Source organism: Gouania willdenowi, chromosome 7 (assembly GCF_900634775.1).
Source record: "Gouania willdenowi chromosome 7, fGouWil2.1, whole genome shotgun sequence".
In the NCBI taxonomy this organism is placed as follows: Eukaryota; Metazoa; Chordata; class Actinopteri; order Blenniiformes; family Gobiesocidae; genus Gouania; species Gouania willdenowi.
This window is the reverse complement of record NC_041050.1, coordinates 14,971,497-14,988,417: the sequence shown is the minus strand read 5'-3', so window position 1 is coordinate 14,988,417 and position 16,921 is coordinate 14,971,497. Positions and strand designations below refer to the sequence as shown.

At 37.6% G+C, this 16,921-nt stretch overlaps 1 protein-coding gene and 1 pseudogene across 1 annotated transcript; both read right to left on the bottom strand.

Annotated features, from left to right (window-relative positions):
- Positions 1-607: 607 nt before the first annotated feature.
- Positions 608-5,825, bottom strand: LOC114466633 (toll-like receptor 7; annotated as a pseudogene).
- A 2,442-nt stretch (positions 5,826-8,267) lies between these two features.
- Positions 8,268-11,550, bottom strand: LOC114466827 (toll-like receptor 9). The gene is made up of 2 exons (XM_028452618.1): positions 11,517-11,550; positions 8,268-11,281 (listed from the first exon to the last, which is right to left on the bottom strand). Exons 1-2 carry the CDS (start codon positions 11,517-11,519, stop codon positions 8,351-8,353), a joined length of 2,934 nt encoding a protein of 977 aa, XP_028308419.1. The 5' UTR covers positions 11,520-11,550; the 3' UTR covers positions 8,268-8,350.
- Positions 11,551-16,921: the final 5,371 nt, after the last annotated feature.

Below are 16,921 nucleotides of genomic sequence, written 5' to 3'. Positions count from 1 at the left end.
AAATGTTAAAACTATATTTTCATTGATAAGGAAGCTTAACTAGTTAAACAATAGGTAGGAAAGAAAATAGATGATACATTTCTGGTATTTGGGGCTCCCAGAATGTCACGAGATTTCAAAAAAGTTAATTGATGCAAACCAAACTAAATGTATATGAAGTAAGCCTTAAAGCATTTTTAACACAGTCTCCCTATAATTTCTTAAATTTACCATTCCACAGACAAAACAAAGACAAACAAAACTCATGCATGTAAAAACAGGTCTCATTTATTTTGGGGGAGTCAGATATCCATTTTAATCAGCTCTGCAACAACCAGTTAAAATATCTTCCAAAAGGAGGAATTATGAAACAAAATAAAAATATTATAATCATAAAATACATTTAAAAAAAATAGCATTGTTATCAATTCATAAAAACATAATTTAGGTGGATCAATAGGAAAGACACATTTTCAAATGCAAAACACTTTCACTTGTCACTATACCTGTTTGAGGTAATATCAATACAAAACTTGAGATTTCAAAATTCACACGTGAGATAAATTAGATGTTACTATTCAGAAGAAACAAACTTATGTTTTTTTTTAAGTCAATATATTCCCTCACATTTTTTTTTTATTGAAAAACATTTCTACAGGCTAAATTAAGCTATGAATCTGACATTGTGCTTTACAAAGTATATATTTAGGTCACCAACTAGAATGACAGGAATAGTGAATTTTTTTTTGCTACCGTTTGTACAAGTTGAGAAAGAAACTTTCACTGATCTTCTTGTCATAAAGATTGAGGTTATTTGATGATAATGCTTCTCTCATGTTGTTCCAGAAGAAAGGCTGGGCTCTTGGGTTTCTTGGCCAGGACAATACTGACTTTCTGCACAGCCGCCTCCTCAGGTTAAGGTACTTCAGTTTAGGAAACGCCTCATCCAACAGAACCAGTACAGCTGTGTCCACCTAAGTACAATAACACATTTACATATAGATACCCAAAAAACAGGTAGAAATACAGCATTTATCCACCAACCTTTTCATCCAAAAGCCGCTGCTGAACCATGAAGAAGGCCTGGCGAATGACACCATTATCTGTACCACCCTTGGACAGAACAAACACTGTCTCCCGGCTGTGGTGGACCGCATTGTGTAGATTGTCAATGCATGAAAGCCCAGGAAGCCAGTCTCTTTCTTCCAAGCAGAGACAAAATCTTCTTTGGTTAATGTTCTCCAGATTAACTGTTAACTCACTGTAAACCCAGTCTCTTACTGCCTGGTTTCCTGTGTCAAACACCACAAAAGCGTCATAGTGATACAATGAGTGGCTCCCACCCAGCTTAGAATAGCCTTTGTGTCCAGCCCAGAGCAACTGCAAACTATACCATATATCCCAACTGTACAGGTGGAGCAACAGAGGAATTACAGTGAAAATGGTTGCAAACAAGCAAGAGATTATGAAAGCAAAACCTCCATAAATGTCCAGGCAGGAGCGTCGGTCCATTAAGAGAATACTCTGACCCTGTACCGGAGTGTCACAGAGTACCCTGGTGTTTAAATGAGGAATTTCAACTGAAGTTGTACGCAAAAATTCTGCTAAGTCGGATGAATCACAGTAACATTCAAAAGGGTTATCATGCAGAGTGAGTTTCAAAATGGCAATGCCATTTTTAAAAGGTGGAGGAAGATGTCGATGGTCCATCTGTTTGAAGTTATTGTTATCAAGGTACAGATATTGAAGAGAGTCCGCTTCACTGAAGAAAAGTTCAGGTATACAACAAAGATAATTATGACTAATATCAAGAAGGGAAAAATTTGCTCCAAAATGTACAGAAGATTTAGGCAAAACATTGAGACAGTTATGACTGAGGTAGAGTTGGCATAAATGGCTCAGAGCTGAGATGTTTTTCCATGGAAAAGAGTTCAGGGAATTATGATTAATGCTGAGGAGTGGGATGCTTCTTGGTAGATTCAATAGTACATCATTTGATAGTGAATTTAGATTATTGTCCGAAATATCCAGGTAACTGAGGTTTGTTAGATTTTGAAAGAGCTAATGTATTTGGTGTTCCAGGACTTCCACATATTATCCAATGGTTACCATTAAAGTACAGGTACTTCAGAGAATTACTGAATAATTTGGAAGTTATTCGCATCGCAATACTATTTTTTGCAAGGCTTAGCACTTCCAGGTGATTTAAATATTTAAGGAAATTCAATGTTTGTCCCATGCCTCTCATTTGGAAATAAAAGCCATTGTAACTCAAATCCAAAACTTTAAGAGAATCTTTAAGATCACTGAAAACCATATTATTATAGAAGTCCATATTATTATAGAATTCAGTTTCTTGACATGTTAAGATACACCAATTTTTTCATGTTGTCAAATGGACCAGGTTCCAGTGCCTGGTTTATATAATCGTTAGAAAGGTCCAAACAAACTGCATTTTCCATGCCTAAAAGGACACTTTTGGTTAAAACCACAATGTTGTTTTGCGACAGGTTAATTGTTACTTTATCTTTACAAAACGTATATCGAAATAGTGATGGTGTTTGCAGAGTGCATCCATCACATTGTAATGGATTATTCTCAAATATTACTCGCACATTAGATGGGTTGGTTCCCGAAAAAGGACAGATTACGGTGTATTCCCTTTCTCTGACAAAATGTGGGAGCTCAAGATCATTCTTTTTCTGTTGATTTTGGCTTTGACAGCTTCCCAACCTTAGCTTGTTTTCAGAGAGATCAATAAGACTTAGGGACGACAGTTGTTTCAGAAATGTCAAGTTGAAATCATTCATTAAAGTCATCCTTAGTTCCAGGGTTTTTAGCACACGCACACTAAAACACATTAAAAATCCTACAATGTGATTTTCTCATTTTGTCTCTCATAGTTGAGGTATACAATGATTAAAATTACAGGCCTCTCTCATCTTTTTAAGTGGGAGATCTTGCACAATTGGTGGCTGACCTAATACTTTTTTGCCCCACTATATATATTGCTCATTCAAAAATATATTGTCTTCTTCATAGCAGTCGAATATGCAGCAGTCACATGACCATGTCACAACAGCCACAGTTTACAGCAAATACAGAAGAACATGCCACAGTAGTCAACAGTCAGCAGCTATAGTTCAGAAACTTAAGTGTACTTGGCACGTGAGAAAGAAAAGTTGTTGTCTATACCAAACAGCTCAGCAAGGAACTGACAGACAAAGCCGACCATGTCACGGCTCTCAGATCCCTCAGGTACACGGAGAATGCGAAAGTTCGAAGCTCTGCTGCGGTTCTCGGTGTTTTCAACTTTTTCAGCCAGGGAAGCTTTTGTTTCTCCAGGGTTTTCACTCGTGTCTCTAGAGCAGACAAGTTGTCTTGATTAGTACTAACCCTGGTTTCTAGCTCACCCACTTTACCACCCATTGACTTAAGTGATTCTTTCATAGAATCAGTGCTGATTTGAATATTCTCATGTTTAGAGTCAAAGTGAGACAACATTTCCATTTTGAACTGTTGTAAGGTGTCGGTCAAAGATTTTTTGGTAACAGCTTGATCCATGCTTGAGTGATCTGATAGAACAGGTGTGTTGAATCACACTGCAGATGTCTATGCAGAGCTAGTTGTTCAAAAATCAGCTCAAGACAGGTGGCAAAATAATCAAAAATTCAGAATCAAGCAAATCAAGTGGCAAGATAAATTTCCATTAAACAAAAGTTGAATAGATTAGTGCATTATAGGCAACAGACTGAGATAATGACGGGAGCTCAGGCCACCCCTACTGCTCTGTCAGCCATTTTAAATGAAACAGTCCAGATAACTTCTCTGGTTTTTTCACCCCCAAACCTCAGCATGTTGCTGGCCATTGGCTGGCTGATGCTTTGGCTTACTATCATGTAAATCGGGCTGTCAATACAGCAACCCCCAGAGCAACACAACGGAACAATGGATTATCACACTTCTCATGTGATACTCAGGAGTCAGGACTGGGACCTAATGTCCCTAAAAATCCCTCAATCCCCCTGTTGGGGTGGCTCCTAAGTCACCCCATAAAATCACTGTAAACATGTCATGTGATAAGAAATCAAGAAATAATTTACAATTCCCCATTTCGGCATGATTCAATCATGTCAACACAAACATACAAATCCGGTTGTTCTTATAGAGATACAGCATTCTTACACAGTTCACATCAAATACAGCTCAGTGTACAGTTAACACCACTTACTTTTTCGACCACGATTTTACATGAGTAGGAAATAAGTGGAGCTCTTCTTTGTAGAGTTGGCGCTGGTTTCACTTCCAACCCCATCTCATCAAGAACCAGTTCTCCTTTCCGGTCAACAAAATCCAAGGTTATAGATTCAGCTGAGAGTAAGGCACTAGGTGCAGGTGATCAGATTTCAGAGAAGGGGTTTTGATGCAGCTGTTTCTTTGTGTTGTTTTATGTTAGAGTTTTGCGCTAACTCTCATGTTCAGTACCTGAATTTGCCTACAGAGAGACACAGTCAGAGGTTTTGTTTTCTTAATCAATCATTTTATTGAAGATTAATTCTGGGATTTCGACTTTATTGGTCATATATGTTGTTACATATACAAAATTTGTCCTCCGTATTTAACCCATCCCTGAGGAGCGATGGGCAGCCGTTTTGTGACACCTGGGAAGCAGTTAGGGGTTGAGGGACTTGCGAAACATCCCACAGTGATAGCCCAGGTGAGATTTGAACCAGCAACCCTCCAATTACAAGCCCAGAACAGGCACTCATCTGAAACACAGCTGTGAACGTCAGGGTCTGCTACTCCCTGGGCCCCGACCGTAGATTTTGCAGCTTTTTTATTCCATTTTGTTATCTGGTGTTTCTCCTCCATTGGCTGGCACATGGCTGGGACATGTGTCTTCTTTTGTTGTGATACGTAAGACATTTGTGATTGTCAGGGTCAAACATGAGCTCATCAAAGATAAAGACATACATGCAGGAAGAAATTTACAAGTCGCAGGTTTCAGAAGTTTTAATCTTACAGTATTATTTTAATCAGAAGATGTTTTATATTTAGAAATCAAATGATCAGTTACTTGTAATTAGTTAAAGATGACATTTACTGGTGATTTAAAGCAGCACAAATTATGTTTAAGATTTATTCCTTTATTCATTATTATTTATCATTTAGCGGTCTATGGTGTTTGTTTATTTGATTTATTTAGGTATATAGAACATGAGTTGTTTAACGTGTATTAAGTTTAGTTTTAAAATATAAAGATTCTTATTTTTTTAATGATAATGAGAATCTCCTGAGTTTAGAACTATCAAGTCGTCAAAATTCATGGTACCAACAACAACAACATAAACGGAAGTGGACTTTGATAAATAACCTTGTAACAAGTGAAATACACGAAAGAAATGTGAAAACATATATATATAAATACAATCATTATTATGATTATTAACACTGTGTGGCTGGTGAGAATGGTTTGGTTTTAGCTTGTGAATTTGTATATCTATCTATCTATCTATCTATCTATCTATCTATCTATCTATCTATCTCATATATGATTATTATTATTATAATTAATATAGTAATACAAAGTTCCTCAAAGTAGTGCCATGATTTTGCAATATTTCCAAATACCACATCAAACCTTCACCATTCATGCCATAATACAATGTTGTTCGCAGAGGATCATGATCTCCTGCGTAGAGATGGCAGTCTAATATACCTTACATTTCAATCTCTTCCTCGAGGATGTAAGCAAATGCAACTTCAGCCATCGTGTTGTAGACAAAGTTGTCAGACTTGGCAGCAGAATTGTAGCCCCGTTGCACCCGTTTACTCTCGCCGATCATCCAGGCGAGCCGTATCTCTATTGTCTGCAGTGTTTGGAATAACGGCGTTTAAAATAACGGCATTAGGTAGCGGCGTTTGTTTTTCAGTAACGGGGTAATCTAACTAATTACTTTTTATGCCGTTATCGTTACTGAAATGCGGTGTGTTACATGCATTGATTGAATAAACTGTTATCCGAAAGCACCCCTGGCTTCTTCCTCAGCTGTAGTGAGAAGGTGGGTTCGAAACAAGGTGAGCGATTATGATTATCATGTTCCATGGTAGCCAATCAGAGCCAGTGTTTTTACACATGTGCCAACACACACATTATATCCAGGAGTGAAGACTTTGTCGACATCCGTTGTAAGCAACTCAAATTTAATGAAGCACCTCACAACGACGCACATCTAAAAAATCTAAACTTTTTGACATAAAACAACTTTTTTTTTCTTTCTTTTTTTTTTTTTAACAGTAACGCAAATAGTTACTTTTCTTTGGTAATGAGTTACTTTTATTATAGAGTAATTCAGTTACTAACTCAGTTACTTTTTGGAACAAGTAGTAACTATAACCAACTACTTTTTTAAAGTAACATTCCCAACACTGATTGTCTGTGTCCAAATAGTCCCTCCTATCTCCTTTCCTATCTAAATTGCACATGTGAATGGCAAAATGACTCAATGGCGCCCCCTTGAAAATTGTATTCGCTCCCAGCTGGCACTGATGACATCATCACTGTGGAACTTCTGCAAAATTCTGACATCATCACACACCGACAGATTCCTTGCTTTCATAGAGAGACAGGTCTTGCATCCAACACTGCACTGTTAAAGTATTTCCCACATTCATATTTTTATTTAAAAAATACATGTTTATTTTGTTGTGTTATAAAACAACCTTGACGATAAAGTTGAATCTTTATAGATTGAAATATTCCTCTTAGGAGCCTGTTCCCTTGGATGATGTGCTATGCTTATGGAAGTTAAGAGTTTGTAGAGCTAATTAGATGCTAATTAATTATTGCAGCTTTCATTTGTATGCCAAAATAATGAGTTACAATTTAAGCACACCGTCATTCATAGACATAGCACCACCTATTGATTAAAGGAAATCATAGGCATTATATTTGCACAGAACAATGCAGGAAAGTTTGTGATAAAATCCTTGAAAATGGTCAGCTACATCCCAACATGCAACACACCTCAACATGCACCACTTCCCGGGTTGGAGTCAAATACATTTGCAATCGCTTAGTTGATAAATCATTACATTCATGGTGTAATTATAATTGTAATTTAAATAATCAGTTGCTGTTGTAATCATAATTAAACTGTGATTGAGTTTTTATAACTTTGTAATTGGAATTGCCCTAAAAAATTATTAAAACTGTCAATTACAATTTAATGCAAAACTGGGGAACCATGTTACAGTCTTATAGTTCCAGTTAACTATTATAAAATAATGTTTCATATCAAGCTTTCCCACTTAAAAAACCAAAAACCAATTGAGGAGTATACTGACACAAAAAAGACTGCCTACGCAAAAAAAATGTAAAACTATATTTTCATTGATAAGGAAGCTTAACTAGTCAAACAATAGGTAGGAAAGAAAATAGATGATACATTTCTGGTATTTGGGGCTCCCAGAATGTCACGAGATTTCAAAAAAGTTAATTGATGCAAACCAAACTAAATGTATATGAAGTAAGCCTTAAAGCATTTGCAACACAGTGTCCCTATAATTTCTTAAATTTACCATTCCACAGACAAAACAAAGACAAACAAAACTCATGCATTTAAAAACGTGTTATTTTTGGGGGGGGAATAAGATATCCATTTTAATCTGCTATGCAACAAACAGTTAAAATATCTTCCAAAAGGAAGAATTATGAAACAAAATAAAAACAATATAATCATAAAATACATTTAAAAAAAATAGCATTGTAATCAATTCATAAAAACATAATTTAGGTAGATCAATAGGAAAGACACATTTTCAAACGCAAAACACTTTCACTTGTCACTATACCTGTTTGAGGTAATATCAAAACTTGAGGTTTCAAAATTCACACATAAGGTAAATTAGATGTTACTATTCACAAGAAACAAACTTATGTTTTTTTTTTAAGTCAATATTTTCCCTCACATTTTTTATTTTTTTGCAAAACATTTCTACAGGCTAAATTAAGCTATGAATCTGACATTGTGCTTTACAAAGTATATATTTAGGTCACCAACTAGAATAACAGGAAAAATGTTTTTGCTACTGTTTGTACAAGTTGAGAAAGAAACTTTCACTGATCTTATTGTCATAAAGATTGAGGTTATTTGATGATAATGCTTCTCTCATGTTGTTCCAGAAGAGAGGTTGGGCTCTTGGGTTTCTTGGCCAGGACAATACTGACTTTCTGCACAGCCGCCTCCTCAGGTTAAGGTACTTCAGTTTAGGAAACGCCTCATCCAACAGAACCAGTACAGCTGTGTCCACCTAAGTACAATAACACATTTACAGATAGATACCCAAAAAACAGGTAGAAATACAACATTTATCTACCAACCTTTTCATCCAAAAGCCGCTGCTGAACCATGAAGAAGGCCTGGCGAATGACACCATTATCTGTACCACCCTTGGACAGAACAAACACTGTCTTCCGGCTGTGGTGGACAGCATTGTGTAGATTGTCAATGCATGAAAGCCCAGGAAGCCAGTCTCTTTCTTCCAAGCAGAGACAAAATCTTCTTTGGTTAATGTTCTCCAGATTAACTGTTAACTCACTGTAAACCCAGTCTCTTACAGCCTGGTTTCCTGTGTCAAACACCACAAAAGCATCATAGTGATACAATGAGTGGCTCCCATCCAGCTTAGAATAGCCTTTGTGTCCAGCCCAGAGCAACTGCAAACTATACCATATATCCCAACTGTACAGGTGGAGCAACAGAGGAATTACAGTAAAAATGGTTGCCAAGAAACAAGAGATTATGAAAGCAAAACGTCCATAAATGTCCAGACAGGAGCGTCGGTCCATCAAGAGAATACTCTGACCCTGTACTGGAGTGTCACAGAGTACCCTGGTGTTTAAATGAGGAATTTCAACTGAAGTCGTACGCAAAAATTCTGCTAAGTCGGATGAATCACAGTAACATTCAAAAGGGTTATTGTGCAGAGTGAGTTTCAAAAGGGCACTGCCATTTTTAAAAGGTGCAGGAAGATGTCGATGGTCCATCTGTTTGAGTTTATTGTTATCAAGGTACAGATATTGAAGAGAGTCCGCTGCACTGAAGAAAAGTTCAGGTATATAACAAAGGGAATTATGACTAATATCAAGAAGGGAAAAATTTGCTCCAAACGGTACAGAAGAGTTAGGCAAAACTTTGAGATAGTTATGACTGAGGTTGAGTTGGCATAAATGGCTCAGAGCTGAGATGGTTTTCCATGGAAAAGAGTTCAGGGAATTATCATTAATGTTGAGGAATGTGATGCTTCTTGGTAGATTCAATAGTACATCATTGGATAGTGAATTTAGATTATTGTCCGAAATATCCAGGAAAGTGAGGTTTGTTAGATTTTGAAAGAAGCTAATGTATTTGGTTTTCCAGGACTTCCACATATTATTCAGATCGTTACCATTAAAGTACAGATACTTCAAAGAATTACTGATTAATTTGGGATATATTCGCATCGCAATACCATTTTGGGCAAGACTTAGCACTTCCAGGTGATTTAAATGTTGAAGGAAATTAAATTTTTCTCCCATGCCTCTCATTTGGAAATAAAAGCCATTGTAACTCAAATCCAAAACTTTAAGAGAATCTTTAAGATCACTGAAAACCATATTATTATAAAAGTCCAGTCGGTTTCTTGACATGTTTAGATACACCAATTTTTTCATGTTGTCGAACGGACCAGGTTCCAGTGCCTGGTTTATATAATTCTTAGAAAGGTCCAAACAAACTGCATTTTCCATGCCTAAAAGGACACTTTTGGTTAAAACCGCAATGTTGTTTTGCGACAGGTTAAATGTTACTTTATCTTTACAAAACTTATATCGAAAAACTGATGGTGTTTGCAGAGTGTATCCATCACATTGTAATGGGTTAATATCAAATATTACTGGCACATTAGATGGGTTGGTTCCAGAAATAGGACAAGGTACGGTGTTTTCCCATCCTCTGACAAAATGTGGGAGCGCAAGATCATTCTTTTTCAGTTGATTTTTGCTTTGACAGCTTCCCAACTTAAGCTTGTTTTCAGAGAGATCAATAAGACTTAGGGACGACAATTGTTTCAGAAATGTCAAGTTGAAATCATTCATTAAAGTCATCCTTAGTTCCAGGGTTTTTAGCTTTTGAAAAGAAGCTAGAACATCAAGGCCTTGGTTTGACAGAGTTTGGAAGAAATTACCAGATAGGACGAGCGTTTGCAGCTCAGTCATATTGCGAAAATAAGGGGAGAGGTCGAACTCTGGAAAAGTCATTAGTGGCTCATAATTATAGTCTAGTCTTATCCAATCTAAACCTGTCAACTCTTCAAAGAAGGTTCCATTTTGTATTGCATATGCCAAAAAGTTGTCTGAAAGGTCCAGCGTCTTTAATTTATTCAATGGCTGGAAAATCCCCTTGGGAAATGTTCTCAGAGAATTACCTCTTAAGCTTAGATAGTCGATGGAGCTGTTCTGGGAATAAAATGAGTTATTGTGCAAGGCTAAAGAAGCATTTCCTGGGCAAGGATAGCAAGGCCAGTCTGCATGGTCACAACGCTGGCAGTTCCACCCTAAGTTTAATTTCTTAAGGACAGTCAGGTTGGAAAATGCTCCTTCCAAGATCTCTGTGATTGTATTTCCTCTTAAGTCCAGACTTTCCAGTGAAAGTGGTAACATTTTAGGGACTGCTGTCAGGTTATTGTGCGCTAATCTGAGTGTTTTAAGCTTGGGGAGCTTGCTGAAAAATTTTTCACTGATGTGAAGGGACTGATTGCAGGGGTTTTCATAGTAACAGTTGTAGTTAAGAAGGAGTACTTCAAGATTTGGAGTTGGTAAAGGGTCGACAATGTTGAAAAGGCAATTATTCTGCAGATCAAGAAAAGTTAGGCTTTCAGGTAACCATGGTATGGTGGTAAGGCTATTTCTTGACAAATACAGACATTGAAGCCTCTTTAGTGTCTTGAAAGCATTAGTTTCGATTTTCAATCTGCACTGTCTGTCATCGGTGGGTTTCACTGGTTGACAGTTTCCCATTATTTTCAAAGTGAGAAGGTTTCCCACATTAGCGAATGCATCAGACTTCACTTGTTGTATTTTAGTCCAACTCAGATCCAGTAGCTCCACAGATGTTGACTTGATATGAGGAACATGAGTAATTTGTCTGTTAGAGCAGTCGACTTTCGTGATATTCTTATCAGTGTCACAGGGGAAATACTCCATATATATTGCCTCCACCAAGAAAAGGAGGTGACAAAAGATGAGTTTTTTCACCAAATCCTGTAAAGAAGAACCAAATTTAGATCTGATGCTTTGTAAAAAAAAACACAGAAAATCAAATTTAACCAGACTAATGAATTTAAATGTCCCTTATATTAAAAACTGAACAAAAATGACAAAAGCTGCATAGTCATTCTTGGATAACTTTAAATGGAATCAGTTTCCCTTCAGTCAGAAAGGAACCAGTACAATGTTTTCAAATAAAATTACTACATTCTACTCATGTCTTGCTTACCATTGCAGGCAGATATTGTATCCGTGACGATGAAGACGAGACAAGGACATGTGAAGGGAAGTCAGCATAATGACATTTTATACAACTCACTGTGGGAAGTAAAACTTTGTGGTTTTATTAGGGTTTTTTTGTAAAGCATGGGACAGTTATTTATTGTTTTAATCATCAAACACAACTGAAGGAAATCAAATAATGGTGAGTACTTGAGTAAAAAAACAAACAAATATTTCACACAAAGTTTTTTTTAGATATATTTATTATGTGATTATTTCTGCATTTGTCCCAAAAAAAAAAAAAAAAAACATTCAGACAATCAGCTAACCAAACAAAATAATTGATTGTTAGTGAAATCAACTTTTCATTGTTAGAATGGATTAAGATGCCAGAAAACCCCCAAATAGTTATTTTATAATGTACTGAAACAGTTGTATCAAAAGTATGTGTTTGCCTAAACTTGCTTTAATGTAAAACCAATTAGTGTAAACCAGCCAAAGCAATTAGGTACACAGACAGGTCAAAGGGAGTTTCAGTTACAGAAAATGTAATATGCACTTTTGGCTTGTACTTTACATGGTCTGCAGAACAGTCATTTTGATCAGTGCTTCCTTATCTGTTTGACACATTCAGAGCTCTAACCTTTCACATCTGCAATTTGCTTTTAATCACTGAAGTGCTGAATTATCCATAGAACCATGTTCATAAAGCCGTCTGATTCATTATCCACCTTGGAGAGGGAGTGGTTGTTCCCTGGGTACTACAGCAATCTACATAATAAACACTTGTAAGATTGTACAAAAAATAAGTACTGTATTTGCTATAAATCTGTACAGCATCAATAAGAAATCATGCCAATCAGAGTTATCTTACCGTACAGGGATCTGTCTTGCTTTTAAAGCTTTGTATTATTTCATCCCTTGCTTGTTGGGGACCCATTTGTGATCTTCCCCTAAGGTAAGTAGTACTGGAGTCTTTACCTACATAATGGGGGATTAAGATAGGTTAGTAAACTGGCTAATAAAGGGGCATGAGCATGCTGCTGTGAATTGATTCATACCTGTTGGACATATTTAATTGGAGATATGTTTAACATCTTTTCCCACTCAGCAGCATCAGGAAGACAGTCGGTGTTGAAGACAAAACAGGCCTCAACCATGCACCTGCACCAGTACGGTTGTCTTTAGTTGTATCCAGAAATAGGTGTGTGAATGATGAGGTCCAGATGAAAGCATGATGAAAAGGACATCTTCCCCGCAGGGAAAAAGAGGACAAGCTGAATGGAAAGTTTCGCTGGATAAACTTTTTTACACAGTTAAAGAAAACCCCACCCTCAGATAGATAAGAAAAGAAGGAGAGGTTCAGATGACCCTGGCAGGGCCCAGGACGTTGTGGATGGTGCAGCTGATATCTGTTTGTGTGTGCGTGTGTGTGTGATTGTATGACATCTGGTGGGTGAAAGAATGTGAGCTTGCCATCTAATCCTCTTCAAGGAAAAAGAAAGAATCACATCTTATTATATGTAGGAACACCAATTGTTAATATGATATAATAATAATGAACATGATATATTCATTTTGCCATATCAACCCCCACTTTGGACATTAAATGTCCAAAAAAAACCCAAAATGAATCATGAAATTAACCTTTGCAAACAGCATAACCTTAGCTCCAACACACTATGGAAATATGCAAATATGTCATCAGCTGAACTTGGAAACTTGATCGGTCCACCTCTTCCGTCTCGCATTGTAGACGATCACAAAGTCACCAGGCCGAATATCATGCAGATGATCGGTTGTTGTCAGAGGAAGGGCAGTCTCCACACACCTGGCAACCACTCTCGTTGGTCGGTATTTGCAGAGAAAAAAAGAGGAAAAAAAACAAAACAAAATTGAATTAAATTAAATTAAATAAAACAGAACTAATTTAAAGAGAAGGGATAATAACAGTAATAATGCATCAATTTTGTATAGCACTTTTTTGGACGCTCAAAGTCGCTTTACAGAATTAAGGGATTATTTTTTCACTCCACACGTAGTGGTGGTAAACTACTTGTGTAGCCACAGCTGCCCTGGGGCAGACTGACGGAAGCGAGGCTGCCATAGCGCGCCATCGGCCCCTCCGACCAACACTCACTCACACACTACATTAATTCTAGGCAATGTGGGTGAAGTGTCTTGCCCAAGGACACAATGACAGATACCACTGGGGTGACTGCCACCCCACAGGTGTTATGATTAGTTACCTAACTAAGGGGTCTATTCTCCCGTCTGGACTTAAGCGCATTTTTGTCTTCTCTCCTATGCGTATTCTCCGGTCCAGGCTGCTGACACGCCCACCGCGCGTAAGGTAGACCAAATGTGTGTGAATGAAGGCGGGTTGAAGGAAAGGAGGCGGTGATGTTCTTTTTTTTTTTGGACTGTCTAACATGGAGCATGGAACATGGAGTTTTCTCAACGCTTGTAAATGTCATTGAAATCTTTGAAAATTATAAAGCTCACTTTTAATTTGAAATGCCTTCATTGATAAACAATTTAACAGGTTGATTTGATCAGATCATTGATCAGATTATTGCAGTGTGACTGAGTCACAGTTAAAATCTCTTTCCTTGATCATCATCACCTTCATCATCATCATCATCATCATCATCATCATCACCTTCATCATCATCCTAATCATCCATCATCATCATCCATCATCATCCATCATCACTGTAAAGCGTGACCGAGTTAAATGTGCTGGAGATATGAGGAAATACCCCTGCCGCAGAGCATACTGCGTTAATACAGAGGGACGTTTGCAGTGAAACAGAAGTATTGACTTCCATAATACGCAGTTTTAAATATCAATTGTTTAAAGCAACCTGAGCTGAGCCTCATAAAAATATGTGTGGGAACAGTTTGTGGTTCATCCTCATCGCATATGACAGACAGCTTGTCTCAGTCTGTAGTGGATCAAACTGTGACTTTATGTTAGACATAGTATGAAAATAATTGAATCACTGTGACCAACGTGGACAGAAGTCTGCGTCTGTTAGAGTTTAATTAATCGCGCAGCAGCAGCTGAGTGATCACAGCTGCTGTTGCGCGACCCACTAGTCCAGGGGTGTCCAATTCCGGTCCTCGAGGGCCACTATCCAGCATGTTTTAGATCTTTCCCTCTTCCAACACACCTGATTCAAATGATCAACTCCTCATCCAGCTCTGCAGAAGCCTGATAACGATCCTAATCATTTGAATCAGGTGTGTTGGAAGAGGGAAACATCTAAAACATGCTGGATAGTGGCCCTCGAGGACCGGAATTGGACACCCCTGCACTAGTCCGTGTGGCTTCAAATGTAACTAAGTCCATATTTCTCGTGCAATATAATGTTTCATCTTATTGGGGCACTGCACTTATTCCAAAGTTGGAAGCGCGTAAGAGAAAAAGGACTTACGCACACCGGAGAATGCGCGTAAAACCAGATTTGAATGCCAGAATTTCAGGGCTGCTCCACCCACAGTGCGTAAATGGGATGAAGGCACACAACTACTGACTTAAGTACAGGGGGAGAATAGCGCACAGCCAAAAACAGCGCCGCTGCGCGGCTTTTTGGACTTACGCAGTTGGCTTTGTCAACTTGGTTATAGTTTCCAGGAAGGCAGAGACAGGTCAGAGGTTGGGATTGGAGAGCTTTTCAGATCCTAAAAGCTGCACAATCACAGAATGGTTAGGAGTGAGTTAGTGAGCTTTCAGCCATGCCTAGCTTAAAGCTATCTGTAGCCCATTCACACGCGTGAGTGGGAAAATGAAAGGCTGAAAAAAAAGCAGAAAGTAATAAATTGGTTCTCCTTTACTGGAGCGAGGAGAAGCGTAGCTGGAGTTGCAGTGATTCTCAAACTGTGGTACGTCTACTGCTAGTGGTACGCTGATACCTGTTGAGAAGTAACAATTTGATGACCACTGTTTACAAGGGCATGCACGTCGGAAGAAGAAGGACATGCCAGTTGCCATATCAGCATTCTCACCGTTTAAAAACTTGGAGCAATGTATACATTCATTTCTAAATTTTAGCACATGATGACATTTTCAAATTGTCTTCATTCTGCTGGTCATAAATCATTCCAAACACTGAGCTCCCACCCATAACCAAACCAAGCAAAGTAACAAGGACTACTGCTTGGTGTTAGGACAGTATTGATAATTGTAATTTGCCTATCTTTTTATACATGGCTGTAAAATAATGGTACAAAACTGGCCATTGATCTTAAAATCTTTTTGTACCATTCTCCAGAGAAGCAAAGAAGTTTTAAAATAAAATTACATAAAAATATCATAGTTCATAGTACCAAACTTGTCAGCATTAGCCACTTTATTATTTTTTTATTCAATACATAACCTTGTGTGAATTACAGTGTTAGGTGTGCATAGTGAAATATATATGGAGATTCCTAGGGGACTTACCTTCACAGTTATATCACAGGCTGTGCACTGACTAAATCATTGTATTCTTAATCTCAAAGTTTTTACGTATGTACTTTAGTGCATTGGTCTCTTTTATTGTTTACAGTCTCATTTTTGCGTGATGCCATTTCACTGATAAATCTACTCTTTCAGAGTTCAATGTTTTATTCTACTTTAAAGCATTACATGATTTGGCCAACAAGTCTATAGTTAAAGCAGCAGTATGTAAGTTTTTTTAGCATTAATTTGGTCAAAAATCCATAATCACATTTGGCCGCATCGTAATCCAAAGTGTTCTGAGTGAAATTATTTGTTTCTCTTCAATTACCTACCAATCTGGAATGTCTGTGCTGCCTACCATTGAGGCCATGTTGATGATAGGGTTGAGAGCCACACAGCCCTTTAAGAAGGTGGCAGGCCAGAAAACCACCGTGTGAGCCCCTAGAGACTGCCACTTTCTGCTCATCAATGGATCCACTTTTCAGAACACTTTCAACGGAAAACCACCGGAAATGGAGAAAAACAAAAAAGCCAGTGTATCGATAATGAGACAAAATAATTCACACAGCCAGGACAACCAAAACCTATAAACAGCCAACGTGTTTTGTATAAAAAGCCGTTATTTAATCAGATCCAATATACCTTTGTTAGCATGTTTTATTTTTGCTAATCCAAAGAAGAAGAAAAAAGATACTAGGGGTGGGTGGAAAAATTTATTCACATAAGAATTGCAATTATAATCATCTACAACTCTATCGATTCATAAACTTCAAAAATCAATTAAAGGGATGAAGTGAGGAAAAATGTGAATTGATAATGAAATAAGATATAACAATGATGGTAAAAAATAGTTAAGATAATAATAACAATAGTAAGGAAGGAAAGAAAAAGAAAAAAAAAAATTCTACATTAACCCAGTGCCAAAAAAGGCAGTGAGGGGCCCAACAACACAGACACAAGGGGGC